This window comes from Protopterus annectens, chromosome 17.part0, assembly GCF_019279795.1.
Source record: "Protopterus annectens isolate FY-2018-M chromosome 17.part0, PAN1.0, whole genome shotgun sequence".
In the NCBI taxonomy this organism is placed as follows: Eukaryota; Metazoa; Chordata; order Ceratodontiformes; family Protopteridae; genus Protopterus; species Protopterus annectens.
Window position 1 is genome coordinate 676,570,386 of NC_056751.1, and position 17,541 is coordinate 676,587,926.

At 36.5% G+C, this 17,541-nt stretch overlaps 1 protein-coding gene across 3 annotated transcripts in view; it reads right to left on the reverse strand.

Annotated features, from left to right (window-relative positions):
* The window catches only part of LOC122791248 (galanin peptides-like), a 156,603-nt gene that overhangs the window by 18,355 nt on the left and 120,707 nt on the right, over positions 1-17,541 (reverse strand). For all 3 annotated transcript variants that reach the window (XM_044058919.1, XM_044058921.1, XM_044058920.1), the window contains one exon: positions 9,309-9,398. In XM_044058919.1, the coding sequence (XP_043914854.1) occupies positions 9,309-9,398 (90 nt within the window). The remainder of the gene's footprint in view (positions 1-9,308; positions 9,399-17,541) is intronic.

Here is a 17,541-nt window from a genome sequence, read left to right on the forward strand (position 1 = left end):
AAGGTATTAGTGAAGAGGAGAAGGATGAAGAAGGACACTTATTTCCTTCGTTTGTCATGCTTCTACTTTAGTTTCTGCCGCAGGTTTGAGAACATGATTGGTAGGCTAACGGAGTCTCTCTGCTAACTTCACACTAGAAAACAGACAAAGTAAGACATGGAAAATTCAGAGATAATCTTGTTGTAGAAGTCTCACAATTTCTGTAATCTGGAATCTTGGTGTTATAGAACATAGCTGAAGGGCTGGACCCTAAATATAGGCATTCACAACTGCCACATGCAGAAAGACAGTTAACAAAAGACACAGAAATAACAAAAATGGCATCTATAATTAAAGCTGCACTTGTCATCACATCGGCATCTTTTGTTGGCTTTCTTTGAGGCTGTGGTTTTGTAGTTACAGATGCTAGCTGGATATCTCATTCAGATACGTTTAGGATTAAGCAATGTTAAAATCAATAAAAAAGTACATAGTATTAAGCAGTATTTTACATGTTCTGCTATGGTGATGTTGCTATTATGTGTTCTTGCAAACTTTTTTTTTATAGGTAAAACTACTAGGATGGTGAAAATCAGGACATAAGAACACATATATGACTTTAAAAATAAAAGAATGAAAGTTCTGTTGCTGAACATCTTTTGAATTGCCATGGGTACAATCTTAAACATATAAAGTTTTTTTAATGTTTTTTTTTGTTATGAGGCAGGTGTTATATAACACTAGATGTACAAGCTATGTATATATTGTACCACATGGTTTAAATAATGAGATTCATTGCGCTGCTTTTTTGTAAGATTATTGACATTAAGGGGTGGGGTGTTTGATATTTACTAGATTGATTATTTTTATAATTTTGATATTTGAAGACTTGGTTAACACATGGTGCTAGTTGAAATAAAGTGTTTTACAATATTCCAGCATTCATTTGTTTATTCATTCAGTGATTCACACAGAGGCTAAAGATAGTCTAAAGATATTTGAAGAGAAATACAGGCAAAGGCATCCAGATATGGAAAATTTCACAATAAAGAAAATAATACCACAAACAGGAAATGCAGAAAAGAAGATTAGTAAAGTACAAGTTAAAAAAAAAAAAACAGAAATTGAATTTATAAAGTGGTTGGGAAGTGAAGGATTTGGTGTAGAAGGTCTAACATAGATTACATGACAGCAAGATGGGGTGAGTCCCCAAAGTAAGGAGAAGCAGGAAGATCAGGAGACATCTGAAGAAGAAATAAGGACATGGGAAAGAAAAAGATATTTTTATATGGTGTAATATTTATGCAAAGGAGAAAGCAAAACTAACCAATACAAAAAGAGCAGTACCAAAAATATTCAAAGAGAAATGCAGGCAAAGGAATCCAGACACATAAAAGTTTACAATACAAAAAATAAGAAGACAAAGAGGAAAAGTAGAAAAGGAGACCATTACTGGAGAAGTTAAAGAAGTAGAAACTGAGGTTATGGAGTACCTGCAAAAGTGATGGATTCTTTGTAAAAAATCGAATTCAGAAAGCACCACAACATGATAAAGCAATGGATTTCCAAATAAAGGGGAACCAGTGGAATGGGGAGCAATGGGCCAGGTGCCATATGAAGATATTTTGGAACCTTCCACAGGAAACAAATATAAATGCTCAATTGAAACTGGATGGCAAGGGAAGGAATAGGAAACAGTGGGAAACGCTGACATAGTTAACATTGAAGAGTGATAGGCCAGTGAGTTCCCATATTACAGAGCAACAGATGGCACAGGATGAAACTGAAGAGAATGTGCCACAGGAAGATGCTGCAGAACTTTCTATAGAATGCCCACTGGAAATGGAAAATAAAAAATGTGCCCTCAGTTTAGAAGAAAACGAGCTAAGAGAAGAGTTGCTTGATTTAATAGAGACAGATAGACATATTAAGATCAGTGAAATAAATACACTGCAGAAGATCAATAAAACCCCAAAAGTTTGATAAAACAAATGAACACAATAATTAGGGATGTCCATAGAGAGCCATGCAATATAACAGAAGTAAACAAGATATATTACTGTGCAGCTAAATTAATAACTGATAAAGTCCTGCTGCAAGAACACAGGGTAGTACGGGAAAGGAAATGGAAAAATTGAATATCACCATGGAAGTATCGAATAGAGAAAACTATAAAGCAGTTAAAACAAGTGTCACTGTCAGAAGATTATAGAAGAGGGAACAGATCAACAAAATACTAAGAAAGATAGATGTAATAAAAGCAATGCACAGTATTAGAGCAGAGCGGGATCTATCATGCACTATTGCAAATAAGCTAAAAATCTCAGCACAGGTGGAAAAACTTAAAAGATACATAGATAAATATAAAGGAAAAGTACAAAATAATTTATTGATAACCCAAAAAAGTTTTATAGAGAATTGGGAAATAAGGTAAAAGGAATTGAAAGACCACCAAATAAAGAAGAAATAGATACATTTTGGAGAAGTATCTATGAAGATCCTGTGGAACATAACAAAGATGCTAAAAGGGGAGAAGAAGTAAAAGAAAGAATAAGAGGTTTAAAGGTACAGGATATGAAATGGGATGAAGTAACAGCCAGAGAGATTGAAACAAAGTTAAGAAAAGCCTCCAGTTGGAAAACCCTACGCCCAAATGCAGTACCTAACATCTGGTTAAAAGTATTAACATCTTTGCACGAAGATTTAGGTATGAGTAAGAACTATATACATGTGCAGCCTGAACAGACACCAGCTTGGCTAACAACAGGAAAAACAATGCTACTATTTAAGAGTGAACCTGCAAGCCACCCTAAAACTATAGAAAAAATAACTTGCCATCCAGCGACATGTAAACTATACACTGGAATTGATGTTAATAGAGTTTATAGTCATTTAGAATAAAACTCAATTATGTCAGTAGAACAAAAGGGCAACAAAAGAAAGTCATATGAAACAAAGGATCATTTGCTGTTAAATAAAGTCATAGTGGAGAACTGTAAAAAGGGGAAGAATTTACTTATGGCATGGATTGACTATAAAAAAGCATTTGATGGTATCCCACATTCATGGATAAAAGAGTGCTTAAAAATGTATAAGATACACCCTACACTGATCAGCCACATTACAGTGACCATGAAACAGTGGCAGACCACTTTGCAATTAAGCCATGATAAAGGACAAATTATTATTCCAGGGATAAAAATTCAAATGGAATATTCCAGGATGACTCTGTGTCACTGCTGTTATTCTGCCTTGCCCTTAACACATTAAGTTGTGTACTTAACAGCTTAGGCCATGGCTATAATTTGACTCCTAGAAAATAAGTGCAAAGACTTCTCATCTTCTCTTTGTCATTGATTTAAAACTGTATAGCTCATGAGATGAGGAACTGAAAGTACAAATACAAGTTGCAAAACTTTTTCAGATGATATAAGAATGTCATTGGGTCTTGATAAATGTGCAAAAGCAACCATTAAAGCAGGAAAACTGCAGCACCAAGAAAACATCAGTTTGGGACAACAATGTGATATAAAAGAACTTGAGCAAGAGGGAGTATATAAATATTTGGGAATTGATGAAGGATAAATAATAAAACATAAAAAAATTGAATAAAACTTAGTAAGGAACATTTTAGAAGACTTAAATTAATCCTGAAAACAGCATTGACATCTAGAAACAAAATCCAAGCTATAAACTAATTTGCTCTTCCTGTCCTAACTTACAGTTTTGGAGTGGTTGACTGGCCACAAATTGTGTTGAATAGATTAGATAGGAAAAATAGAAGGATGCTTCATGCTTACCAAATGATTTATAAAAATCAGTGCATACCAAGATTATATACTCCCCGTTCCGAAGGCGGGATGGTCCTCTTTAAAAATGATTACATATATAGATCTGCAATCGTGGGACTCCACAACTATCTACTGACCTCATGAGACCTAAACAAAGGGAAGTTTTGAAACATGAGCAAAATAAATCTAAGATGACTTATCTGCTTAATATAGCAGAAGCATATCGGCATCAATCAGGAATGGAAATTAAACCAGAAGTACATAAAAATCAGGCAGCAACTGAATGTGCCAAAAAGCAAAAGAAAGAATATAAGGCGAAGGAACAGATAAGACAGTAAGACATGTGGAAAATGCATAAATATAGTTGCAAGTATAGAAAATTTCTGGAAGAACCTCATGTTGATCAGAAACAAATGCAGGAATGGTTAAGGAGAGGCAAATTCAAACCAAGAGATGAAAGGTTAATATTGGGCGGCCCAAGATAGTGGGCTACATGCATGCTGGCTTACAAAGTGCATTGAACATGTGGGAGAAACAGACAAATGTAAGTTTTGCAAAAGTGAATTGGAAAGAGTTGCACACCTCGTTACTGGTTGTGACATACTAATGGCAGAAGAACTATATACTGAAAGGCATAAGACTGTTGCATTGGGGATTGTGCAAACATGGTATTGAAGAGGCTGAAAAGCACTGGAAACGTGAGCTACAAAGCATCAGAGAAAATGATGGTCTACATTACATGGGATCACCCATTACCAACAGTTGAAAATATAGATGCCAGAAAAACAGATATAGTGGTCCAGGAAAAGAAGATAAAAGTAGCGTTAGTCATTGAAATTGCCACACCCAGTGACTACAGTGTGTTGCGTACAGTGAGATACAAAGTCATATAATATCAGGATTTGCAGACAGAAACAAGAGCAATATGGAAGAAAGTACCCAGACCATTCCAACAGTACTGGGAGCAACATGTCTTATACCCAGACAGTTCCAACAGTACTGGGAGCAACATGTCTTATACCCATACAGTTCCAACAGTACTGGGAGCAACATGTCTTATACCCATACAGTTCCAACAGTACTGGGAGCAACATGTCTTATACCCATACAGTTCCAACAGTACTGGGAGCAACATGTCTTATACCCATGCAGTTCCAACAGTACTGGGAGCAACATGTCTTATACCCATACAGTTCCAATAGTACTGGGAGCAACATGTCTTATACCCATACCGTTCCAACAGTACTGGGAGCAACATGTCTTATACCCATACCGTTCCAACAGTACTGGGAGCAACATGTCTTATACCCATACCGTTCCAACAGTACTGGGAGCAACATGTCTTATACCCATACAGTTCCAGTAGTACTGGGAGCAACATGTCTTATACCCATACAGTTCCAACAGTACTGGGAGCAACATGTCTTATACCCATACAGTTCCAATAGTACTGGGAGCAACATGTCTTATACCCATACCGTTCCAACAGTACTGGGAGCAATATGTCTTATACCCATACAGCTCCAACAGTACTGGGAGCAACATGTCTTATACCCATACAGTTCCAACAGTACTGGGAGCAACATGTCTTATACCCATACAGTTCCAACAGTACTGGGAGCAACATGTCTTATACCCATACAGTTCCAACAGTACTGGGAGCAACATGTCTTATACCCATACAGTTCCAACAGTACTGGGAGCAACATGTCTTATACCCATACAGTTCCAACAGTACTGGGAGCAACATGTCTTATACCCATACAGTTCCAACAGTGCTGGGAGCAACATGTCTTATACCCATACAGTTCCAACAGTACTGGGAGCAACATGTCTTATACCCATACCGTTCCAACAGTACTGGGAGCAACATGTCTTATACCCAGACAGTTCCACCAGTACTGGGAGCAACATGTCTTATACCCAGACAGTTCCAACAGTACTGGGAGCAACGTGTCTTATACCCATACAGTTCCAACAGTACTGGGAGCAACATGTCTTATACCCATACAGTTCCAACAGTACTGGGAGCAACATGTCCTATACCCATACCGTTCCAACAGTACTGGGAGCAACATGTCTTATACCCATACCGTTCCAACAGTACTGGGAGCAACATGTCTTATAAAAAGAATCTACAATCATATCTAGATATGTTACCAATGCATGTAATTCCATACGCATTGCAGAAGGAGTCACTACTGCTGATGCGAAGAGCACTCCTGGCTGACATCAAAGATTGAAACAATACTAATTTCATGAACTTTAATCATACTTTGACTTAGGAACGGGGTCTGTTCTCATCATGGTATTAGAAACCCAAAGGAGTTGGAGAAATAAAAAAAAAGGCTAAAGGGTAGAGCAATGGCATTTAAATATAGAAATAGTTGTGATACAAAGAAGAATGCAGTGGTATTTAGGAATAGTTCAGACTGAAGATCAGGGACAAACAGCAGAATGGCAAATATTGGATATGTTTTACTGCAGAAGTAATACAAGTGGCATCAGACACGTGTCACAAGGTTATCACTTACTCTATACCATGTTGTATAGTTTATGATTTGCATACATGAATTTTTGTGGTTGTTTTTGAAAGCTGTTGCATACCCATCAGTGAATACACATGTGAGTAATGTGTGAGCATTTTTCAATTAAACCATAATAACACCAGGGAAAGAATATTTGCAAGAAAAGCAAGCAAGCAATAAAAGCTCTGAAGAAAATGCTGTGACAAAACATGCAGTGATGCCTGAAACCATGCCCTAAGAAATGTAATATCTGTGGGCAGGTTCACTTCCTTTGCAGGATAGATAGTAGAGTAATCCATTGCAGCCAATTTGGAGAGGAATATGGTAAAGCCAATAAGTATTAAGAGGTATGTCTGGCTTTGTAAATTTAAATAACTCCAAAGACACTGGTTATTCAAGTCATCAGAGCATCTAAATGTTATGACAAAACATGGAGTGGTGGTAATGAAAAACAATGGAGAAACCATGTTACCAGCTAAAGAAAATGAGGCAAAGAAACAGTTCATTTTTTTAAAGAGAAAAAAATGATGCAAGAAGGGTGAATGAATGAATGAATGAAGAAGAAAGCCTTGAAGTGTAGACACATTTTGATAGCGAAGAGCACCCATATACTCAGTCTTTAGAATTATTATGACTTGTTTGAATTTAAAAATAGCTTGGAATGTCAGGGGTATTTGTGATTGGTGTAGAGGAGCTGAGGTAGTGCCAGAAAGCTTTGATTGGATAAAGGATATAAACAAGTACACTGACTGGGAAAAGGAAGTACAGGAAATATGAGACAGCAATGGCGAATGAAGTGCATTTGCAAGTGGTCAATGCAAGGTGGTTCCCCACCTAAAAGGTATCAAGGAAAATTATTTAAAAAAGAGTTTTAAAAGAGGGCAAATGAAAAGAAGTCAGTAAAATGGAAAAGGGGTTGTGTGAGGAATAATTTGGAAAACAAAAGCTTAAGATGGCATAATACACAAGGTAAGCTGAAAAAATGTGTTTAAAAGTTAGTATTTCTGGTGATAGAAATGTCAAAACACATCAGCATATGCAATGCGGGTACTTTAAGAGTCAGCCATAGTGTGAGGGGTCTGCATGAGATATGTAGATACTTCGAAGAAACCTGTTTTGCAGTGCTTTTATTTCCAGACCAGCGGAAGTGACACTTTCTGAGTTTCTATATCGAATTTCGGCTTTGCACTGTACCATAATTAGACAATAAGGCTATAAGAAAGTTAGAACAATATTTTTTAAAAAATGTAATGTCAGAAGGATCACCTTAAGAGGGGGAGTGAGAGACCCAAGCAGGCTTAAAATTAGTGTCTATTGCTTTTGAGAGAAACAGTAAGTAGAAGTTTATGGAAAACAGGGAATGGCAATTTCAAGAGTAGGCAGATGAAAAGAGCTGTGCACAGTATCAGAAGGAAACCTATGAGAATTGTTGGCACCTAAATGGAAAGCAAATTTATATTGTCATAAGCTGTAAACCTTATATTGTTTTCTGATGTGTGAGTTTATTATGTTTTGCTGCTTCCTAGAACTAAAGTATCTAATTATTGATGATATAAAAAATCTAATTAAAGTGTTACCTATAGTGGCTATAATAAATATTCATTTCACAATTGAAGGACAAAGAGAAAGTCACCATTGATGGTGATGTCCCCCCAAAAAAATGCCTGAACAGACATAAAATATAATAAAATAAATGTAATCACTGTATTACTAAATGTGGCTGCTAAATATTCCTTTAGAATGGAGAAGGCAAATAAGACTGTTAGCTATGGCATGATGACTATTCTTACTATCCTGTCTGAAATAAGCCATACCTAGGCAAAAAAGAAGCTGTACACAATTAGTAGCTGTTGCTGTTTGTAGTCAGGTTAGTCCACATGTTTCAGTTAAATTTTGCTAATCATATAAAGTTCTTCATTGTAGTTTAGTGTTATTCATGTTGTTAGACATATATCTGTCCACCATGAAAATGGGCGTCATGAAGTCCAACACAATGAATTACTGTTACACATACTACCAATAATAATACAATGCTCCCCCAAGAAATGTTGCATCTTAAACATTATTCCTCCTTTCAGTATATATATGAAAAGCCACAGCAGATGTCAAGCAGTTCTAGCAAATTGTTTTAATATAGGGTATCTGGCAAGATAAAAGTGTTTGTTGAAATATATGTATATATGTATATAGACAGATAGATAGATAAATAGATAGATAGATAGACATCATTACCTGGGTGTAAACACTGTCAAAGACTCTTAAAATATTGCAATGTCTGTAGACTGCTGAGAAACACAGAATGTACTACATCTAATACTTTTATAGTTTTAGATGAAAACACTATTGCAGAGATTTAAAATAAAAAGCATTTAAATACTTACAAGATCTCTCATGAGTAAAAAATATATAAGATACAACACCATTAGCAAGGATGCATTAAGTATATACAAACATTTTAAATATATATATGGGTCTAGGACACATGCTCGACTAGCATGTGTCCGAATCACAAAATATCGAACACACATACACAAAAGCACTTAACATCGAAAAGCGCTTCCGTGTATGTGTAGTTCAAAACACTAATCTACATTTCTGCAGGGGGGCTTCATCCCCTGCATCCCCCAAACCCCCCTACTTTAATATTCTCACTCTGAGATTGCACTATAGTGGGGAAAATGGAATTTTCCCTTACCCGCACTGTAGTCCGATCTATGAAACAGGCACACATACATGGAAATGCTTTTCGATGTTAAGCACTTTTGTGTATGTGTGTTCAATGTTTTGTGATTCTGACATATGCTAGTCGAGCATGTCCGGATCCTATATATATATATATATATATATATATATATATATATATATATGTATATATGTATATATATATATATATATATATATATATATATATATATATATATACATATATATATATATATATATATATATATATATATAGATATAGATAGACGTGTGTGTGTGTGTGTGTGTATAAACATTTGAAACTTACTGAAAGGTTCTCCAGCAGTCTTATATACTTCCTCCATGGTGTCTCTTTTTCCAGCGAGTCCGCCTTTATCATTGAGGGTCCTGTGAGCATCTGTGAGAAGACAAAATGAGAAAAAGAATCATTGAGGGTCCAGTGAGCATCTGTGAGAAGACAAAATGAGAAAAAGGTTCATTGAGGGTCCGGTGAGCATCTGTGAGAAGACAAAATGAGAAAAAGGATCATTGAGGGTCCAGTGAGCATCTGTGAGAAGACAAAATGAGAAAAAGGAAACGAACTCAACAAGGACCAAACATGCAATGTTATAAAAGAGCCACATGACACTTCACCAAAGGATGAAAGAATGAAAGATTACAGTTTCTTCCATTTCCAATTGCATTTATACTTCTGCTCCATGGACTCCAATCAATCATTAAAATCATAAACTCAGGGATGTGAGCACATCTGGGCAAATAATATTTTGACCCTTATTCCTTTGCTCCTTGGTGAACTGTGTAGCAAAAGATTTAGAATGAAATCAAAACAAATATATTCCATGATGAATACAAGTTTTTATTAAGATAAAAGTAATTTTTTGACAAAGGTTGGATGAATACATAGAAGCCATTTGAAACTTTGATTTCAAATACTAAAGAAATTTTATCATAAAAACCTGAATTTGATAACAGTGCTAAATTATTCCATGATAGTGTATTACTTTCACAAATCAGCAGTATAATAATAATAATAATAATAATATTTGTTAACCATTTAGGCCCACTTAACACACAGTCCCTTTTTAGGGGTAGCCTGGGAGAAATATTTGGTTACCTGACTTGCTCAAGGTTACACAAGAGGTAAATAAGGGCCAAGGGAATCAAACTCTGTATATCAGGAACTAATGCTTATAGCCTTAACCTTTCTAAAAACTACCAGACTACCAATAACAGTAAGGTATACATGTATCTGAATAGCTTCAGTTAGGAAAGGGAAAAAAAGATATCAAATGGACTTCAAGGTAAGTTATTTTTTTAATAAAATATAGCAGAAACAGATGTTTGCTTAACAATAGAGGTGGCAGTTTAAAAATAAACAGATCAGTAAGACATCTCAGACAAATTTCTTTTATCTCAAAATATTACAGATACACTTGGCTGCCTGCAGTGAAAACCTAATATATTTCAATGGTATGTTAACAATGTAGACACTATTTAAAGCTACCTCATGTTCCAAAATTATCATGAAGTGATATCAAATAATCAAAAGCAGGTCAGCAAATCAAAATGCATTTATATTACACAATAACTATTGGAATTTTAAAGGACAAAAATGTTGGTGCCAGTGTTTCACTTTTCAATAACAAGTATTATTGCTTTTTATGTGTTAAGTATCAATTTGGGAATCATTCTGATGAAATTTTATGTTCATTTATGCTACCATATTATTGTTATCATAATAATATTACCCAGCATTTGTCTAAAGATGCAATATTTTACTTTTCTGAAGGCAAAACATTGCCTCAATAATGCTGCACCAATTTATGAATAATGCCCTCTATCCTTAGGCCCTAAGGAATTATAGTCCCTCAACCTTATTGAATACCTGATAGTACATATATAACTTGTGCATAACACAATACAGCAATATATTCAGATCAGGTGTTAGCTGGTACATATTTTAAACTGCTGAATGGGACTGGTTCTTTTAAGACCAACTTTATCTTCATAATGAATTATAATTTATACATTCAAGTAACTAAAATAAATTTTCTTTAGAAAAAAAATGCTAAATAGATTAACTAACTACTTGATATGCAAATAATGAGGAAGGGATGCTCTAAAGAGATATACAAAAATAAAACATTTTAGTTAGTGAAAAGGTGTCTAATGAAAATAATACTGTACATTTTTTTTATTTTCTGAATTAAAAAGGTCTTTTAAAAATATGCATTTGATATAGTCCATTATAACTTTCAACCTACAAAGCAAAACTATATGCTTTTCTCAACTGCAGACATTGAATTTGATAAATGGTCTAGCAAGTGTAATAAATTTACAGGAATATGCTATGTTATTCCAGGTAATAAAAATTTAATCTAGAATGCTATGTGCAAATAAATCATATTTGTCATTGTTAACATTCAGTATAATACCATCTGACATTCACTAGTAAACTGAAAATTAAGAAATACTAAAAACAGTTGAATGTCTATCAACTAATGCATGTTAAAACTCTCACTGAGTTAGTATAATATCAGTGTTATTGTAGGAAAAGCATTACACCTACACTGACCACATTTAATATCTCTCAGTCTAGATGGGAAAATCGTTTTAAACAGCTATATCTCAAATCAAGGAGCTTTGAGAAAGCTAAAATATATTAATATCATAATTTAGAAATGTAATATGAGTCAGAGGAGTGGAATTTTAAAAGAATTTTAACATATCATTCCTTTTTACAATTAGTATATTGAAAGACAAAAATTTTCATGAAAAAATATGGATTGTTTTAACAGAGGTAAACTTTCCAGTCCAAAAGTACTAAAGGTATATGTCTCAAATGCTCTAGATAAAGTCATGGAAATGCACAATGTCTATCAATCTATCATGTCATGAGAAGCGGTAACCATGTTTGCATCTTACAGTATTTCTAAATAAATAAGGCATTGATTATTCTTTGGTTTTCTTACCCCCCCCCCCTGTAGTTACTTTCTAATATGCTGTTGCTGTCAGTCAGAAAAGGGTGTGATAAAACTAATAACTTTGAAGTCACATTTTTTAGTTACTATTCTCTGTGTATTCTGCATCTAGCTACCCTCTGCTCTCCAGGTTTCATTAAAGAATGTGGTTCTTTTTTCTATTAGCTTCTTTGACAAGGTCCTCTACTGCCCAACCAAAATAATTGTCAACTATCATTAGGTCACTGGACAATCTATCCTCTCCCATTTAGCATACCAAATTGCATCTCTTCCATTACCGATTGAATTCTTTTTCCCTGTCCCTTGCATCTTTTGCCTTATCATTTATAATTCCATTTAGGTGTTGACTCCAGCTTTGCTTATATTATCGTCTCTTTCTCCTAGCCTGCAGTTTTGCATTACAGTATACAATAGTTTCATAAATAATTACCTATCCCACCCCTTGCTGCATTCACATATTTATTGTAGCTCTACCTTCATATACCCTTTATACCTGTTCAGTTTGCTGACTTCTCTTCTCCACCTGTATCTGTCATGAATCCTCAGGTATAGATGAGCTGTGTAGGAATAGAAGACTTAAGTAATTAAAGTAACATCCTAATCACTCTCTACTACATTCCTCCTCACACATAGATATATCCTGCTTCTATTTCCAGAGTTATTGTCACATAATTGTTTCTATCTTTAAAACTAAAACCCCATAATCATGTGTTCTTATTTGTCTTCATTTCTTCCCTGTCTATTAGATGAAGAAACCTCACCCTATGATTATAATGCCAATGGGAGCTCGTTGTATCCATATTTAAATGCTCCGCTTTATGAGACCTTTCTCAGTGATGTATAATCACAGTTTTACCAGTCAAAATTGTAAGTCCCCAGGCTCTTATCCTTCACTGCCCTCATGTCCTCCTGACCACTGCAGCCCCTTGCACCAGAGTCAAATTTCTGACTACCTGATATAGTTCCTGTAATTTTGTCTTGCAATGCGATGTCTCTGTCCAGAGGTGACACACAGAATTGTCAGAAACTTTACTCTTTTTTTTTGATACTGTGATTCCTTCTTGCCTGCAGAGTCTTTGGTGTACCTTGATTTTACCATGCTGTTTTCGCTAAGAGCATTTATCCCCTTATTTCTGATGAGCAAAGAGTCCTTGTGTTCACTCTCTTTGAGTTTTCTGTCTTTGCATGCTATATCCCTGGCTCCTGCCTTCTGCCTAGTTTCCCCAGTCTGGATTCTGGATTTAGCAAGACATTTTCCAAATATTGGTTTTGTCATTCCCTGTTATTTTACTGTGGCATTTTTAGGGAATAGCATCCAGCTGGATGGGTGATGAAAAGGGCCAGTAAGTCTTTTGGTCACATGACCTCCCTAACACTTCCTGCGCTCTGTTCTCCCTTGACCTAACTCTGTTCATCTATTGGTACATCACTTGGGTAAATTTGCCTGGTACGATGATCAGGATCCTGAATTTCCCCTCAACTGGCTGGATGAAGAAGCTGCACCTTCAAATCCTTTTGTCTTATGACCCCCCCCCTACCCATTTCTTTAATCTGCTCTTCTTTGGCCTATCTCATTTTGTGTTTTCATTTCATGCTGCATAAAGTTAGTAGATTTGCCTACTATGGCAATCAGTATCCTGACTTTGCCCACCCCTTAAACTGACAAGGTTGCAAGGAAGAAGCAGTTATTGTACACATCGTACCTTTTCACCTCTTATTTTACTTCTGTGAATACCTATTTATTCTAAAACAGGAAAATAAATCAATAAATGTAACAGACAGCTTTTACATTCATGCTACTTCCTATGAGTAACTGGCAGTTCTTTGTGGCTACTATAATCCATTTTTTTATAGTAAAGGAATACAGTTTACATGCATAAGATATGTCTGCTGTTGACCTTTGCTTCTCATTAATCTACATATCAATGGATGAAGGCCCTCGCAATCAGTACACTATCTTAGTGGTCTTGTAAAATTGTTGGGATGCTCGAGATTCTAAAGTTTTCATTCACTAATTTATTTACAGAAGTACTTACCTGTATTTTAGATTTTGTGCAGGTGTATAACTGTTGCAATCCTCTACTCCTCTATTACAAACCCGGATTAGAAGCTGATATAGTAGAGGCTCTATAGTGGGTTTTAGAGGCCATGTTTCAGGGTGACCAACATGCATCCTAGTATGTTAGCAAGCCCCACCAAAGCAGTGTGCTTCGTCTTACATAGTGCTTTGAGGGGTTGTACCTGGGAAATATGAGGAGGCGCAGCTGTTGGTATTTGATCTAGGAATGTGGGGGAGGGAGGAGAGGGTGAAGTTACAGCTGAATTTATCTGCTGGCATATTGGCTACATCTAAAGGTTTAAAGTAGGTGATATAGTCGCCTCATGCAGTTTTGAACATTATGTTTGAGGTTTTTAACATAGTCAAAGAAGGTTTTGTTTATTTCAGAGGGGGGAATGGATGCTTATATGCAACTATTTACATGTGCATAGAGTTTGGCGGTGAAGGATTTCAAATTTGTATCGGTGTCATCAGGGTTGAAAGAATGCTGAATTTAGCCAGGTCTTTACTCAGTTTTAGTAGTTTAACTTTAGCATAATTTCTGAAGAATGAGTTATAGCAGAGTGCTTCCGGCTTTAGTCCTTTGGCAAATTTGATTAATTTATGTCCAATTTGAACAGGGAAGATGCTACAACTGTTAGGGAACAAAGCTTTCTCATACTGGTGAGAACCAAATTCAGAATTTTTTTTCCTTAGTAAGATTGTGGACTAGTTGGTCTAGTGAGTTTGTATTTATGAAGTCTAGAAATCTTGGTGCGTACAATTTTGGGGATATATAAGTCTCCCATTTCATGGATGGGTGGTTGAATTCCCACAGGTGAAGAATGTTTGGATACTTAGGGCTTCCAGACTAGTCAAGTAGGAGGTATGGGCCATGCATGATATCATAGGGGTCCAATAGTTAAGCATGATGTGGTAAGGGGGGTTGTTAATAATGAGCTGGACACAGAGGAGATCCAGGTCATTGCCGTACCTAATGGGTATGTAGGTGATATTTTGTTTTACTTCTGTCTATAGTACCCTCATCTAGTGCTGTGGGCCGGGATGTGTGGTAGACATTGAAACCTTACACTGATGGGGTGATTTCAGTATGAAGCAGGTCTCCATGCTGATGCAACTATCAATGGATTTTAGGGTCAGGATTGCCTTCAGGGACAGATTTTTTTTTCAGTGCTCCCAACACTGAGCAGCAATACCTTCATGCTGTTTGAATTTTAGTTTCATATGTTGGAAGCTTTTAAAGACTAACTTTGCCTATAAAAGGCATTATTGGGATGGATATGTTTTTTGCCAATATACAAAGGCCATGGGGGGAGGTCTGGTACAGACCATCCCCAGCAAAGAATTTTAGACTACCTACCATGTCATTCCAGGCTGATATATATTGCACCCTCTTAGAATGACACTTGAAACTAAGCCAATATTTGAAGTCAATCATCTTTTGTTCATATTGTGGCATTATTCTAGGTGAAGGTAAAATACTGCTCATGGCTAGGCTCATATTTTCTTCAGACACATATTCTGATAGACCCATGGTATGTCTTATGTCATTTATTCACATGTGTACAATGACTGTGTCATATGTGTACTTCTGTTGCAAGGACCTGAGTGCATGCATTATGTGACAAAAACTGACCCCAGTAGACAGCTGACAGTGGACGTCTCCTTGCTTAGCCTGGTGATAGGTGCAGCAGCATGTCTCATACTGGAGTCTGCTATGACCAGGATGTTGTGTTGTTTAGAGATTTGCCTTATGGGCTTTTGAGTTAAGACACCATGACTTATTGGTGCATGGTTCTTGGTGGGCACTGCTTGAATTGAGTGCTTGTGAAGTTACCAAGGGTATTTGTTACAATATTTGCATCTGGGAGGTCTTTGAGGTTTAAAAGCTGTATCAGATTGCAAAGGATTAGTTGGTCACCAGTAAATATGAGATAATTGTTACAATGTCTCAGGATGACCATTATCAACAAGCTGGCTGCAGAGATATTAGGAAAGTAAAGTCTATGATTTTAGATATTTATTACATGGGTTGCTAGGGAAGTGGTACCTGAGGAGATTATGACTGGTATACTTAGGTGCTATATCAGTAAGAACTACAATCAGATCTGACCACAAATCAGCTTCTTTCAGAGTAACTATCACACCTGAACCCCCCCCCCAGCAGCAACTAAACTAAAAAACTTCTCCAAAGCAGATTATATCCTTCTAAGGGATGGTATAAATAGCCTCACGGCACCTCCCCCTCAGATGGAACTGGCAACTACACCAAGTCCTGCATCAATGCTTTTTACAAACACTTGTATAACTGCATTGAGAATTAGAGGAATAAATTATCAACCATTATATCATTAGGTGGGTTGTTAACTGGCTCACCAATAGAACCAATACAGTCAAAATAGGGGAATCCACCTCCAACAACAGACCTATAACCAGTGGTGTTCCACAGGGATCAGTCCTGAGACTCTACTGTTTGGAATCTGTTTTTACGAAGTACAAGCAAAGTATAAAGGTCTGTGGCTGACAAAGTTTGCTGATGACTACAAACTGGGAGCACTCATAGAATCACCAAATTATGTCAACATTCGTCGAGATGGTCTTACACAAATAAATAATTGGTGCCAAAGTCACAGCCTTACACTAAATTCAAAAAAATTTATTAGCATCCCTTTTCATAACAGCAATGTTCCAGCTAACTACCACATCAACAGAAGCCCCCTAAGCATGTACTCAGTGGTGAGACACGTGGGCACACAGTTTGACAGCAGCCTTACCTTTGAGCACTGTGTCTCCACAGTGGTAAGAAGGGCATTCTGCATTGCTCATCTCAAAAGCAAGGTCATTGCCACCAGGAAAAATAAGTTATAACCTGCCTGTACTCTTCCCTCATCAGGCCAGTAATTGAGTACAATGCACCTTTTAGTAGGTACCTTTCCAAGCACCTGCAGCAATTAGAGAGACACAAAGGTTCATCACAAGGAGAATTCAAGGTCTTCAGCATCTGTCCATGTGGCTTGGCTGAATTCACTACCACTTTACTCTGTTTCATACAGGTTACTCATAGGTGATCTCTGCCTTATGTATAAGGCAATCTCTGACTCTGCTTTATTGGAAATGCTGTATATCTGTAAGTCCAATGGCTCACGTGTTACTCTAAAGACCTTAACCTGGTATGTAACATTAATAGAAGCTACTGGAGGGACAGATTTGTCTCCCAGAGGTTACCACACCTGTGGAATAGACTTCCAATTCATGTAAAGCAGAGCAACTCTTTGGCCCTTTTTAAGTGCAGTCTGGATGATTGGAAGGGTAACCATAAATTCACCTGGGGGTTCTACCTGTGTGTCTCTCTTGGAAAGGGGCATTAAGTGCTGATCGTGAAAACAAGGGCAGAAGTTGACTAGGCTTGTAAGGGCCCTAAGGCCATTAGCCTAAGTAACTTCCTATGATCATATGATCCTATGAATCTACTCTGCATGCAAACCAGGAGATCTACTTCA